The sequence below is a fragment of the Meles meles genome, chromosome 11 (genome assembly GCF_922984935.1).
Source record: "Meles meles chromosome 11, mMelMel3.1 paternal haplotype, whole genome shotgun sequence".
NCBI classification, from domain to species: domain Eukaryota; kingdom Metazoa; phylum Chordata; class Mammalia; order Carnivora; family Mustelidae; genus Meles; species Meles meles.
The window spans coordinates 22,623,330-22,639,039 of record NC_060076.1 but is presented as its reverse complement, the minus strand read 5'-3'; the positions used below and the strand labels follow the sequence as shown (position 1 = coordinate 22,639,039).

Sequence of the window (15,710 nt, the reverse complement as noted above, 5' to 3'; positions counted from 1 at the left end):
CATATACATAAGTGTACAGTTATATGTATATATATGTTAATATACATAGTAATACATATATTAGTATATGAACAGAATTATTTATGGGATTGTGGTTTATCTTGATTTCATTCTTTGGGTTTCAGCATTTTTCAAATTTTTGCAATAATCATATATGCAAAAATATTTTTAAAATTTAAAAATTATAAAACAAATGTCAACATCACTCTAAATGCTAAGTCACTACAAATACTACACATATGATTAGTGTCAGGAAGAAAAAGGATGTCTGCTGTAATGTCAACTAATATCGTCTCTCAGAAAACCTTCCAAGGACTTTATGTGTACTTGTACGTATTCATTTAATCCTGAGAATAGTCCTATGAGTTCAATACATATACAATACATATACATACACATACATATATATACACAAACTTGCTCAAGACCACATAGCTAATAGGTAGTAGAGGAAGAATTTGGATGTAAGAAGTTGGTCTTAGAGTACATGCGCTTAACTATGATACTATTTTGTTATCACTATTATTATCATTATTTTTTTGAGAGGGAAAGAGAAAAGGAGAGGGGAAGAGGGAGAGAGACGCTTAAGCAGGCTCCATGCCCAGCATGGAGCCCAACACAGGGCTCAAACTCACAAGCCTGAGATCATAACCCAAGCTGAAATCAAGGGTCAGACACTTAACTGACTGAGCCACCCAAGAGCCTATATCACTATTATTTTTTAAAACATTATTCTGGAAATGTTATACAGTTTTATAATAATGCAATAAAATGACAAATATAATTACTAGAAAGGTTGATGATGTTAATAATGAAAGACCAGAAATATTAAGGCAGTAATAAGCTAAATGGCCGGCTACACCAGCAAACAAATCATATACCATAGTTAGAAATAACTTTAATAAAAATGCTGAAAGATAATATGGAGAAAACATGAAAATTCAATTAGAAGGTATATCAGACTTGAACAGATTGAGTCTTAATCTATTCTGTGTGAGAAATCTGAGTATTTTACACGTGTAACTATTTTAAAATAATGGCTTAATTGTAATTTAAATTGAATGCCATATAAAATTGCTTTAGTACTATTCTAAGATATATAAATATTAAAATTTCACAACACAATATGACTTATTTTTCTAAGTTTTTATCATCTCAAGAGTTTTGGTTTTAAAAAAAATTAATTTTTCTAGCTTGCCCCTCTTCTGGACTTAAAAATTATTTTGCAGATCAATCTTGCAATCTCAACACTTCATAATTTAATTACCAATTGCAAAGCCATTTTCATAGTCATAATTGTATTCGAGGCAATATTTTTTGGTCAGGTCCTCTAATCTGCAGTCAATGTCCTCAGCATCACTACAAAATGATGGGACCTGCAAATAAAAAATAAAGAGTATGAAATGTAAATTCCACCTCTGTGTGCTCTGGATAAGCCCTTTATTCTGTTGGTCTTCCATTTCCCTCCACAGGAGGGAGGGGAGGAACAGAGCTCTTCATGCTTCCGGATGGACCCCGCCCCTCGGCCGGGCCCTCTCCTGTAGCCTCTGGTATGTGTGAACCACCCGGATTAGTTTCAGGCCTTTTTTTCTCTGTGCATATCACTGATCCCCAGAGGTCCAGGACCCCTGGCATATCTCTTAAACTTTCACCCCATACGGCTCTTTAGATCCCCTTTCTCCGATTCTATCTCCCACCCATCTCAGTCCTCAGAATCTTCATCTGCCCTCTGGATCTCAGGCATCAGCAAATCTCCTGATATAATTTTTTTTTTCACCTCTCTTCATGGTCCCTTCATCTTTGTTCTCAATGACACCTCACCTTTCAGTTTTCTCAAACCATGGGTGTGGTGGTGGAGGAAGTGTCCTCCTCACTCTTCCCTGCTGTTTCCAGATCGCGCTCCCATGCCCCTCCTTAGGGCCTCACAGTCCTGAAGCTCGCTGCATAGTAGGTGGCCCCTCTGCGCGGCAGTCACCTACAGCCTTTCCCTATTCTGCATCACCCCCTCATTCCAAGAATATCCAGTAACTGTCGCTGTTATCATTCTTGGTGATTTCTATATGCATCTGGCTACTCTCCCATCTCCTTGGCTTCTCACTTCCTTTTTCCCCTCTTCTCCAGTCTTCCAGGCTTACTTTGTTCAGTGCGGTCATGGTCATACCCTCAGACCCCATCATTACCAATAACTGCACCTTCTCTTACACCCGGAAGTCTTTGACTTCATCAGATTTATAATCCATGGACCCTACCACCTCTTCACTGTGTCTCAGTCCAATGTCTCCACCTCCTTGTTCATCCATCTTGGATTCTATGGCTCATCACCAGGAATCCCTCCTTCACACGTACCCATCTCCACCGCTTGTCTGCAGAACCCATAACCCTGGTTAAACTAATTGCTCTGTTTTCTCTACATGTGCACCCACGTGGTTAATTACAGCTTGAGAGAAAACACAATCCTGCTTCCTGCCAATCCTACCACCTTTCTTTAGCACATTCATTTGCGTTTTCCTAGAAAATTATTTTATACCATCAACTCCCTTTCCAAACCCCCACAACTCCTCCCCCCATCCTTACTCTCTTAGCTGATCAAACTGCATCTTTTTTCTGCAAGAAATCAGAAGTCAGAAAAGATCTTTTGACACACAAGGGTGTACCCACTCGTGTATCTGTCTCCCTGTGTACACTGCCTCCTTGACTCCCCTCTTTCTTTCACACTGGACGTCAACCCTACTACCACTGAATCTGCTCTTAGCATCTATCAAAATCCAAGCTGCCTACTCTGTTAGGGATACAAATATGTATATAACACATTTCCTTCGAGATGTTCAACACAAATTAAATACATTGTTTTGCTTTCCTGTAAACAGTGAAAAAGTCCTAAACAAAAAATGCATGAAAAAGAAAATCCTTTCAATGTTCAATTATCTCCTCATAAAATAAATACAGTCTACAATGGCATTTTTGTCATACTTTAAATAACAAAGCAGACATTTTCAAACCACATGGACCCCACGCTTCTCTGGCTTTCTGACTCAGAATGTTTTTTAAAAACTCAAAAATGTTTTAATAAAGATTCACTTATAATTCATTCCAGAAGTCCAAAACCTATGAGCAATCCTAACTATTAGGAGCAAGTCTGGATTATAGAGAGGCGGAAAATCATTAGGACACGGAATTCCAGTGGCACGTTACCCTGAGAAGCTATGAAAAGCTCAAGAGCATCCTTTAAAATCCAACAAATACTGTGGACATACCATTTTCCCCAGGGTAGTCTCAAATGCTTCAGAAAACTTCTTCAGCAGATCTGTATCATCACAACGAGTTGCTTTGTATAGCATCTCAAAGGATTTGAACCCATGATTTGCAAAACGTTTTACTGGAAAATGTTAGAGAAAACAGCTTCAGTTGGTTAAGTGTTTTCAACACAAAGATTTAATTGTTTTTGTAATAACTGTAACTTAGGACTTTGGTTCTAAAATGATTTGTGGGATGGCTATAAAAACAAGAGATGACAGTTAAGACAATTTCCTAGGCATTAATTGATCACAATAAACCATGAGTCAAGTGACACCGTACCCAGTTACCCCGTGATGAGGTTTGCTTTGCTATATTATTCTTTAGTTTACAACCACATTAAGAAAATGAACATTTAACAGAAAAAGAGATTTTAAAAATTTTAAATTATTTTTCTGGAAATTTTTGAAAAATCCTGTCTGGGTCAAAGATATGTTTTATATCTATATAATTTTGTATCATATGTTTCTATTATATTTTTAACCAAAATACATTAAAAATTTTCTAACTATGATGGACAATCATAATCCTTGAAAGTGTAATTCCCACAGAGAATTCCCCCTTGGATCAGAAACTTGCATGGTTAGACATAGCAAGCTGTCCCATAATATTCTGAGACAATGATTCCCAGTAGCATCAGGATGAAAATCCTACTGTCTAAATCTGTGACAGAGGTGAGTGATATTGCAGAACTTTTAACTACTACCCAAATTTGTAGGAAAAAGTAGCTCAAATAATTGGGCTTTATTCTCTTTTCAGGACACTGGCATTTAAACTCCAACTATAGTAATGAATCAAGGATTCATTCCAAAGAGTATTTATTTACACTAGACAAAGACACTGACTATTTTTATAATAATACGTATATTTAAGATTATGGAATACTTCTAAATATAAATCACACTTGCAGAGATTGTGACTATCTTTCTCTATCACATATAATGGATCTTACTTTAAATATAAGCTCTTCTACAGACTATGAGACTATAAGTTCAAGTTTATAGATCAAGAACAACATGCTGACAAATCTCTATTTCTGGTAAATAACAATGATTGGGCCAAGATGGGTTTGCCTTAAACAGAATCTTGTCCTGTAGCAATCAATAACAAGACTCCAACGGGCTAACTTTTTAAATTAAGGGCTGAGCATTTCTCTTATTCACAAACATTCAAATTCATGACACCATTTTTTTTTTCAAGTAAACTCTACACCCAATATGGGGCTCAAACTCATGACCCCAAGATCAAGAGTTGCATGCTCACTCTACTAACTGAGCCTGCCAGCTGCTCTTCATGGCACCATTTTCCATTCATCAAACCCAACCCCTATAATAGGGTTGTTTTCCTCTTAAATGCCCCAAAACGTACACACACACACACACACACACACACACACACACAAAAGGAGTCCAGAAAGAAATGAAAACTTACTAGCACAGTCTGGCCATTCAGTGGAATATGGTGGCTTCCAAATTCCATCTTCGTAAGCACAGTAATACTTCTCAGTAGACCCTTCTGTGAAATCATAGCCCTCCAAGCAACTTAATGTGCAGTTAACTCCAGCACTATCGTGAGTACATATAAAATCCCCATTTACAGGTGCAAATGGAACTTCACAGGGAGAAGCTGCATTAAAAAAATTGTACTGTTTATACACAGTGGTTTAACAATATAAATTAAAATCTATGAGTCTAAGCTGAATTTTGAAAAGGACTCCTCCTGTCCACCAGCATTCCTGGAAAAACTTTCGTCATAAATCTTTAGTGTGGGAACATGACAACATATGCCTTTTGGTTCCTAGGTGGGCGCATTTGAAAGGCTGTACCTATGTGTGACTAGAGGCTGTGCATATATTATAAATGCTAAGCTACTTCTGACTTGGGGTTGTTATATGTGGCCTTCCTATAGTGAAAGTGAAAACTAGATAGCATTATGCAGTAAGTACATTTGCAGAGTCTGTCTGCAAATTATGAATTATGACAGTAACGTTTTGTACTTTCAGTGAAAATGTTAATGAAATGTTAAAGACCTCCCTTGAAGAAAATATTTCTATGTATCACGAAGTGAGGCAATGACAATGGGAAATGTAAAGAAGATCTATCTGCATTCTAACCTTACAAATCTACTGCACACTGTCCATTTTCTCTCACTAAATACAGCAATTACACATAGCGAAAGGTGACTAGCTTTCTGGAGGTTTTTTTTTTTTTAAAGATTTTATTTATTCGACACAGAAAGATCACAAGTAGACAGAGTAGCAGGCGGGGGGGGGGGGGGGGAGCAGCCTCCCCATCGAGCAGAGAGCCCAATGTGGGGCTTGATCCCAGGAGCCGGAGACCATGACCTGAGCTGAAGGCAGAGGCTCAACCCACTGAGCCACCCAGGCGCCCATGAAAAGAATACCTTTTATGACAATGTGGATGTCACAGCTTCTGTTATTCCCCGAGGGGTCAGTGGCTGTATATCGCACTACAGTCTCCCCATGAGGGAAAAGGTCTCCTGGTGAATGGCTCCTGGTGATGAGCAACACAGCCCCTAGAGAGGAAAGAAGGGACCCAGTCTGGGGGTGACTGCTCTGCAGTCACTTCATCAGTTCCTGTATTTGAATTTTCACTTTCTCTTTATACAAACCAGCTAGGCATTCAATTTATGTTGATTTGGTTACTAGTAAAAAAATAAAAGATGCAATTGTTTATACTGTAACACAGAAACATTAGATTCAAAAACCTCATCAGAGTAAGGCGTTCTTGCTAAATAAATGGTTTTCCCTGAGTAGATCAGTCCACTGGAATACTGGAAAAAATTTTTAATTTCTTTATTTAAATTCAATTTAGTTAACACATAGGGTATTATTAGTTTCAGGGGTAGAATTTAGTGATTCGTCAGTTGTATATGACATCTGGTGCTCATGACATCAAGCGCCCTCCTTAGTGCCCGTCCCCCGATTATCCCTTCCCCCCACTCACCAATATTGGAAATTTAATTAAGAAATTTATTTAATTTGCATTTTAATTGTCACTTACTGGGTTTTAGTGAGACCTTTAACGTGAACTTTAATCGTATTTGCTCACTTTCCTTCTGCTTTTCTATGAATCTTTCTGACTTTAGGGGGCAAATCTTGGAGAAATGAAGAGGACTACAGAGAAGTATACTAACAACATTACTGAAGTGCATAGTTCATGCCTTCAGGATGATGTAAACATAGAGAACTTATCAGAAATCTTCAAGTACAACTAGTATAGGTTTAATACATGTGCATTAGATACTGAATGAAGGAAACCCCAGGGACAGGTAAGATGAGTAATATTAAATTATATATAATTATCCTAGCATTAAAACATGTTACCTTATATGATTATTCATTCCACTTAAACAAGGAGTAATTGGCTTTTCATTTCTTTTAACCTTTTTAAAAGCTTTTAAAAATGAAATACAATTCAGTGTTAACCACGCTGACCACAAAATATCGACATCCGCACCTGAGTTGTCTGAGAACTGAGGCTCATCCCACATCGCAGGGTACTCCCTCTCTGAGACCTGCATCGGAGGTGGGGATCTGCACCAGTCTATGCTAGGAGGTTCTACATCTAAAAAAACAGGAGGGCAGAGAAAGAAGTTACAACCGGTATTCAGAAGTGACGCGGTATACACAAGAGAACTGACATCTACTTGCACTAGCAGAGAACCTTGACCTTGTTAGACTGGCCCTGGAACCCCCTTTGACAATGAAATTTGTGATAACCCTGGTCTCAAGGCAAAAGAAAGAGCTGACTCTTGTTATTCTGTCCACTGCCTGTTGAGGAATAAATACTAGGTTCCTAAAATCACCCTGAGCACAGCCATGTAAAAGGCAATTCTGGGAGCACCTGGGTGGCTCTGTTGGTTGAGCATCTGACTCCTGGTTTTGGCTCAGGTCATGATCTCCAGGTTGTCAGATCAAGCCCCTAATGTGGCTCCACACTCATCATGGAGTCTGCTTGACAGTCTCTCTCCTTCTCCCTCTGCCCCTCTACCGATCGATCACTCACTATCTCTGCCCCACCCCGATAAATAAATAAATCTTTAAAACAAAAACAAAAACAAAAATTTTTTTTTAAAGGCAATTCTGAATGTGGTTGGCATTCCACCCAGAGTAGTGAAGCCGATGGACCAGGAAATGAAGAGAAACTTCCCAGAGAAGCAGAAGGAGTAAGATGACAAAATCTCAGGACAGGCAAATTTAAGGACTCATCTGAGGTCATTACGTAAAAAAACTGCAACCATGGGCATTAAGACCAGGGTATTTCTACCCTTTGATAGACAAGAACATATACTCAGATATTAAATGAGCTGTATCTGTGAGAATATGTAGATTTCTGTTTTATGCTAAGTCTTTTCTCTTTTCCTCATGCTTGTCATTTCATTAGCACAGTGCCTACTGATTTTCTGCCTGTAAACTCTGCCAATCCATGACAAAGTCTCTCTTGCTGTTAGGTTTTTCACTGCAGAGCACCACGCCTGGTCCATAACCCACGCACAGACCAAGTTGCTGAATAAAGAAAAATGTGAAGAAATGCTGGGTGAAGAAATTGGAGAAGAAATTGGAGGTCTATGCACTTGAAGGGTGCCGAATCAAGTCAATTCAGAGTTAAACTGACAAAATCGGCAGTGTTTATGGTTTTCCCAAAAGAAATTACAAACAGGTATTTCCAAGATTTTCTTAAACTTAACTGATCCTAGACAAACATTTTATTTTTTCAAAGATTGTATTTACTTATTTTTCAGGGAGAGAGAGAGGGAAAGCACAAGCAGGGGGAACAGCAGTCAGAAGGAGATGTAGGCTCCCCGCTGAGCAAGAAGCCTGATGTGGGACTCCATCCTAGGACCCTGGGATCCTAATCTGAACTGAAGGCAGATATTTAACCGACTGAGTCACCCAGGTGTCCCTAGACAAACATTTTAAAGTTGAATTGCAGGCATAAGAGCTCTCCAAAGGAGAGAGAAAGCCTATTTCAAATCAAGTGAGGCCACATTCCTGGAATGCTGAGCAAAAGCATTCCTGCTTCCTCTCATTTATCAGTAAGATACCCATACCCTGTCATCCGAGGAAACAAGAAAATGCAGGCTTTAGAATATTTTCTGTCTTTTTCTGTCTCTGTCTCTCTCTGCTCCCTCTCTCCTTGTCTCCCTTTCTCTCACCTTCCCCTGCTTCCCCTTCTTTCCCATTTCATCTCTCTCTCATAATTTGAAAATCCAGTGTCTAGCTAGAGTACTTGAGTACACGTTTCACATTTCACCGTGATGACTCTTCATTGTGAAAAATTAAAACTTGGCAAATGCTTGAACCACAGTTCCATGTCTAAAATCGCAGTATCACAAAAAACAAATCCAGCATATTTTTCATATGACTGGTCAAGTTCATGTTTAAAACAACACTGAACAAGCAATAAAAAAAAACCAAAAAAACCCTAAGCACTATGAAATGAATTAGGCTGATTTTTACTTGCATCTATTTTTATCGACTTTTACCCAAACCTGTAATTTCTAAGATAAGGAGCCAGTCTGATATACCTTAGTTATTTTAAGAACTTATGCAAAATTCTTGAAATATAATAAATTTAATGTGTTGAATTTTTAAATAAGCATATTAAAATACATGAGATGAATATAGGAAATGTCAATATGTTTACTAGAGCTTAATGTGTGTCAGGCATCAGCTCAAGTGGTTTATGAATTTTAACTAATTAAAAAGCTCACAATAACCCTATGATGTAATATGTTTATTCATTCTATTTTTGGATAAAGAATCAGAGGCACAGAGAAGCTACTGATCATACTGCCTTTAAGTGGGAGAGCGGACTCAGACTGGGCTCCAAGTCTGTGCTCTTGAGCACTACAGTCTGCTACGTGTCCTCTCTCTCCGTGTATTACATCTTGGTGGTGGGTGTCTGCTGTCTACTGAATATCTACTCGATTGGCTGAAAACACAAAGATGAACTGGGAGATGGAGCAGCAAATCAGTGCATGTCCCCACTCCCCAAAAAGGACTGACCTACAGCAGTGGTTGTAGGGATGGAGAGGCTGGGACAGATTTCAGAGACAATTCTCCTTTTCCCTGTGACCCTCCCCCTGCTCATGCTCTCACTCATGCACACTCTCTCTCAAGTGAATAAATGAAAAATCTTAAAAATTTTTTTTTAATCTAAGGAAAGATTATGTAAAATAAGAACTAGAAAGTGTGTAGTAGGAGTAACTCTAGAGACCACTGGGAACCCTGATGACAGCAGTTTATGAGTGGAGGGGACAAGAGCCGGACGAGAGCCGGACAATTTGAGATTTGATTTGAGAATACATGGCCCTTGAGACAAAACAGATGGCAACCCCTGGGAACTTTTCAAAAGGCTCATACTGGAAGAAATCAAAGAGAGACAGGGATATGCAAAGGGTATGTAGGTTTCAAAGAGGGAGTGGCTTGAGCAGGTTTCAAGGCCCATGGGGAGAACCAGTGGGAGGGAACTGTCAAAGATAAAGGAGAAGCAAAGCCCTTTGGATTATTCTCACAAACCCACCCAAATAATTTCATGACTTACCAATAACTTTGACATGGAAAGTGCAGCTGGCTTGGTTGCCGGAGAGGTCAACTGCTGTATATGTGATGGCAACATCTCCAATTGGGAAAAGGTAAGGTGGGGTGAAAGCTGGGTGAACATGGAGTGATACCTTTTAGGGATAAATGAATATTTTGAAAGTTAAAGTTAATAGCAATAATACATTTTTTTACTTAAATATTATTAGGAAAAGTGAAATTTAAACAATGATACAATATTTCATACATATAGCAAATAGAAAAAAAAATTAGGCACAGCCTTTTGGTGTGTTTCTTTCCAACTATTATTCTATTTATATAGTTTATATAGCTGGCATATGTATGAAATGTTATTCCTTGCTTTTTTTTAAATATAATATCTTAAAACATTCTTTATGCTGTTACATAGTCTTTAGAACTTAAGAAGACTCTTAAATGTCTCCAAAATTTTCTATAGAATATGTATATGCTAATTTTAAAAAAATCTATTGAAGGACATTAAAACTGATTCCAAATTTTCCTATAATAAACTGAGATAAACAGTTTTGTACATGTAATTCTAAATTTTAATTATGTCTCTATAACACATTTCTAGGACATAATTACTAGCCTCAAAGTCACTAACATTTTATTGATAGATAATACAAAATTTCTTTCCCAAAACATGGTAATAATTTGCATTCCCATTTGTCAGTATCTGATAGTGTCACTGTTAAAGTTCCCACTCTAAGTTCTCTGCCCTGTATTAAATACCATTACTTCTTGGTTAACTCAAAAATATGACACCAGGTCAATGTTTTAGTTCACAATTTCTTTTTTTTTTTTTAATATTTTATTTATTTGACAGAGAAATCACAACTAGGCAGAGAGGCAAGCAGAGAGAGAGGAGGAAGCAGGCTCCCTGCGGAGCAGAGAGCCTGATGTGGGGCTTGATCCCAGGACCCTGGGATCATGACCTGAGCCGAAGGCAGAGGCTTTAACCCACTGAGCCACCCAGGCGCCCCTAGTTCACGATTTCTTAATGCCTCTGACTAAGACTACATTCTCATATGTTTGCAAGATATAGATATATTCTTTCCTTTTTGAATTATACATTTGCTTTCTTAGGCCGTTTGAAAATTATATGATAGAAATGTATTCATATTAATGTGTTAGGTAATGAATATTCTAACCTTTGACAAGTGTGAAGCATTTTTCTCAAATTTGCTATTTATCTTTCAATTTGGGTATTTTTAAAAATAAAAATTTAAAAATACTTTTGTAGTCAAATGTGTTTGTTTTTTCTATTGTACTTTTAAAAATATTTCAACACACGGGGGAACATCTAGTGTGAATCTCATTAGACCCTGAAATATGCCACTGTATTCCTCTTAGTGCTTGTTGATGATCATGATGAAGGCAACAATAATGCGTGTTTTCACGGGCCTCTTAATGGAAAGTAGAAACCACACATGATGGACATCACCTCTAGTACATTTAGTCCTAGAAGTCACATTTGCGCTTTTATTTATTTTTGAAATTATGTTCAGTTAGCCAGCATGGTGTACATCATTATTTTGTGATGCAGTGTTCAACGATTCATCAGTGGTTCATAATACCCAGTGCTCATCACAACCCAGTGCCCTCCTTAATAACCATCACCTGGACATGTGCACATTTAAAATTCAGATTTAAAAGTTACCTTCTCTTTAGTTACCTAAAGAAAAATATCATATGATCTCATTTAACACAGAATCTAAGAAAACAAAAAATCACTCCCCTAGATACAGAGAACAGGTGGCGGCTGTCAGAGGAGGGGATGGGATCGGGGAGGGGGTATGAAGTGGGGTAAAGGGGGTCACAAGGTACAAACTTCCATTTATAAAATAAAAAAATCCTGGGAATGTAATGTGCAGCACAGTGACTACAATCATTTTTTTTTTAAGTTACCTTGATTCTAAGCATATTCAGCACAATGATTACAACAGTGTTTGTGTGTGTGCTGTGACCTCCTCTCACCCCAATATAGCCTGGCTGGCACAAATTATACATGTTTACACACAGTTGTGAAAACAATATACCATAAAAGCATCTTTGTGTATGTGAATACTAACAGTGTTAAGTCCTAAATGAATTCCTTTTTTTTTGTTTGTTTATTTACAGCATAACAGTGTTCATTGTTTTGGCATCACACCCAGTGCTCCACGCAGTACGTGCCCTCCCTATTACCCACCACCTGGTTCCTCAACCTCCCACCCCCACGCCCCTTCAAAACCCTCTGGTTGTTTTTCAGAGTCCATAGTCTCTCATGGTTCATCTCCCCTTCCAGTTTCCCTCAACTCCCTCTCCTCTCCATCTCCCCATGTCCTCCATGTTCTTTGTTATGCTCCACAAATAAGTGAGACCATATGATACTTGACTCTCTCTGCTTGACTTATTTCGCTCAGCATAATCTCTTCCAGTCCCGTCCATGTTGCTACAAAAGTTGGGTATTCATCCTTTCTGATGGAGGCATAATACTCCATTGTGTATATGTACCACATCTTCCTTATCCATTCATCCGTTGAAGGGCATCTTGGTTCTTTCCACAGTTTGGCGACCATGGCCATTGCTGCAATAAACATTGGGGTACAGATGGCCCTTCTTTTCACTACATCTGTATCTTTGGGGTAAATATCCAGCAGTGCAATTGCAAGGTCATAGGGAAGCTCTATTCTTAATTTCTTCAGGAATCTCCACACTGTTCTCCAAAGTGGCTGCACTAACTTGCATTCCCACCAACAGTGTAAGAGGGTTCCCCTTTCTCCACATCCTCTCCAACACACGTTGTTTCCTGTCTTGCTAATTTTGGCCATTCTAACTGGTGTCAGGTGGTATCTCAATGTGGTTTTAATTTGAATCTCCCTGATGGCTAGTGATGATGAACATTTTTTCATGTGTCTGATAGCCATTTGTATGTCTTCGTTGGAGAAGTGTCTGTTCATATCTTCTGCCCATTTTTTGATATGATTATCTGTTTTGTGTGTGTTGAGTTTGAGAAGTTCTTTATAGATCCTGGATATCAACCTTTTGTCTGTACTGTCATTTGCAAATATCTTCTCCCATTCCGTGGGTTGTCTTTTTGTTTTGTTGACTGTTTCCTTTGCTGTGCAGAAGCTTTTGATCTTGATGAAGTCCCAAAAGTTCATTTTCGCTTTTGTTTCCTTGGCCTTTGGAGACTTATCTTGAAAGAAGTTGCTGTGGCTGATATCGAAGAGGTTACTGCCTATGTTCTCCTCTAGGATTCTGATGGATTCCTGTCTCACGTTGAGGTCTTTTATCCATTTCGAGTTTATCTTTGTGTACGGTGTAAGAGAATGGTCGAGTTTCATTCTTCTACATATCGCTGTCCAGTTTTCCCAGAACCATTTATTGAAGAGACTGTCTTTTTTCCATTGAATATTTTTTCCTGTTTTGTCGAAGATTATTTGACCATAGAGTTGAGGGTCCATATCTGGGCTCTCCACTCTATTCCACTGGTCTATGTGTCTGTTTTTATGCCAGTACCACGCTGTCTTGGTGATCACAGCTTTGTAGTAAAGCTTGAAATCGGGTAACGTGATGCCGCCAGTTTTGTTTTTGTTTTTCAACATTTCCTTAGCAATTCGGGGTCTCTTCTGATTCCATACAAATTTTAGGATTATTTGCTCCAGCTCTTTGAAAAATATCGGTGGAATTTTGATCGGAATGGCATTAAAAGTATAGATTGCTCTAGGCAGTATAGACATTTTAACAATGTTTATTCTTCAATCCAAGAGCATGGAACAGTCTTCCATCTTTTTGTGTCTTCTTCAATTTCTTTCATGAGTGTTCTGTAGTTCCTCGAGTACAGGTCCTTTACCTCTTTGGTTAGGTTTATTCCCAGGTATTTTATGGTTCTTGGTGCTATAGTAAATGGAATCGATTCTCTAAAATGAATTCCTTTTTTAACATCTGATGGATAAATATCTCAAGCTATATACAATACTGAAATATTGTATTCTGAATAAAATACTGTGTTAGAGAAAGCTGAATTAAAAACTGATCTCTCCTTCACCTTGGCCAATATACAATCATTTAGGGCTCATATTTTAAAAGATACATTCGTAAATAGGAATTAATATTGTTTCCACATATTTTTTTTCCTAAAAGTTCAGCAGAGCCTAGGTAAGGGGCAAAGAATTCTTGTCAGATAATCTTAATGGATACATAATACAACAAATCCATGGAGTATGAAGTTTCCATTTTAGAGATTCTTATCTGAGATTTCTAGTTAAAAACTCAAGGCCCATCATTCTTCCAAACAATGAGGCATTAATATTTATGAGTACAGTATAGGGAGAATGGTCATTAGTGTAGTAGTAAATCTTCGATATCTCACATATTTGCAGTGCATTTAAAATCTATTCAAAAAGGATGCAAATGATCCCTATCAAATACCATCCATTTTTTTCAAAGAAATGGAACAAATAATCATAAAATTTATATGGAACCAGAAAAGACCTCGAATAGCCAAAGGAATATTGAAAAAGAAAGCTAAAGTTGGTGGCATCACAATTCCTGACTTCAAGCTCTATTACAAAGCTGTCATCATCAAGACAGCATGGTACTGGCACAAAAACAGACACACAGATCAATGGAACAGAACAGAGAGCCCAGAAATAGACCCTCAACTCTATGGTCAACTCATCTTCGACAAAGCAGGAAAGAATGTCCAATGGAAAAAAGACAGCCTCTTCAATAAATGGTGCTGGGAAAATTGGACAGCCACATGCAGAAAAATGAAATTGGCCCACTTCCTTACACCACACACAAAAATAGACTCAAAATGGATGAAGGACCTCAATGTGAGAAAGGAATCCATCAAAATCCTTGAGGAGAACACAGGCAGCAACCTTTTCGACCTCAGCCACCGCAACATCTTCCTAGGAACATCGCCAAGGGCAAGGGAAGCAAGGGCAAAAATGAACTATTGGGATTTTATCAAGATCAAAAGCTTTTGCACAGCAAAGGAAACAGTTAACAAAATCAAAAGACAACTGACAGAATGGGAGAAGATATTTGCAAACTACATATCAGATAAAGGGCTAGTGTCCAAAATCTATAAGGAACTTAGCAAACTCAACACCCAAAGAACAAACAATCCAATCAAGAAATGGGCAGAGGACATGAACAGACATTTCTGCAAAGAAGACATCCAGATGGCCAACAGACACATGAAAAAGTGCTCCACATCACTCGGCATCAGGGAAATACAAATCAAAACCACAATGAGATACCACCTCACACCAGTCAGAATGGCTAAAATTAACAAGTCAGGAAATGACAGATGCTGGCGAGGATGCGGAGAAAGGGGAACCCTCCTACACTGTTGGTGGGAATGCAAGCTGGTGCAGCCACTCTGGAAAACAGCATGGAGGTTCCTCAAAATGTTGAAAATAGAACTACCCTATGACCCAGCAATTGCACTACTGGGTATTTACCCTAAAGATACAAACGTAGTGATCCGAAGGGGCACGTGCACCTGAATGTTTATAGCATCAATTTCTACAATAGCCAAACTATGGAAAGAACCTAGATGTCCATCAACAGATGAATGGATAAAGAAGAGGTGGTATATATATGCAATGGAATACTATGCAGCCATCAAAAGAAATGAAATCTTGCCATTTGCGACGACGTGGATGGAACTAGAGAGTATCATGCTTAGTGAAATAAGTCAATCGGAGAAAAACAACTATCATATGATCTCCCTGATCTGAGGACATGGAGATGCAACATGGGGGGTTAGGGGGATAGAAGAAGAATAAATGAAACAAGATGGGATTGGGAGGGAGACAAACCATAAGTGACT

At 38.3% G+C, this 15,710-nt stretch overlaps 1 protein-coding gene across 1 annotated transcript in view; it reads right to left on the bottom strand.

The window, feature by feature from the left end:
• The window catches only part of SVEP1 (sushi, von Willebrand factor type A, EGF and pentraxin domain containing 1), a 184,789-nt gene that overhangs the window by 94,699 nt on the left and 74,380 nt on the right, over positions 1-15,710 (bottom strand). Inside the window, exons 9-14 of the mRNA XM_046022808.1 lie at positions 9,864-9,993; positions 6,774-6,881; positions 5,698-5,829; positions 4,726-4,920; positions 3,255-3,376; positions 1,268-1,376 (exon numbers count right to left, since the gene is read on the bottom strand). Of these exons, the coding sequence (XP_045878764.1) occupies positions 1,268-1,376; positions 3,255-3,376; positions 4,726-4,920; positions 5,698-5,829; positions 6,774-6,881; positions 9,864-9,993 (796 nt within the window). The remainder of the gene's footprint in view (positions 1-1,267; positions 1,377-3,254; positions 3,377-4,725; positions 4,921-5,697; positions 5,830-6,773; positions 6,882-9,863; positions 9,994-15,710) is intronic.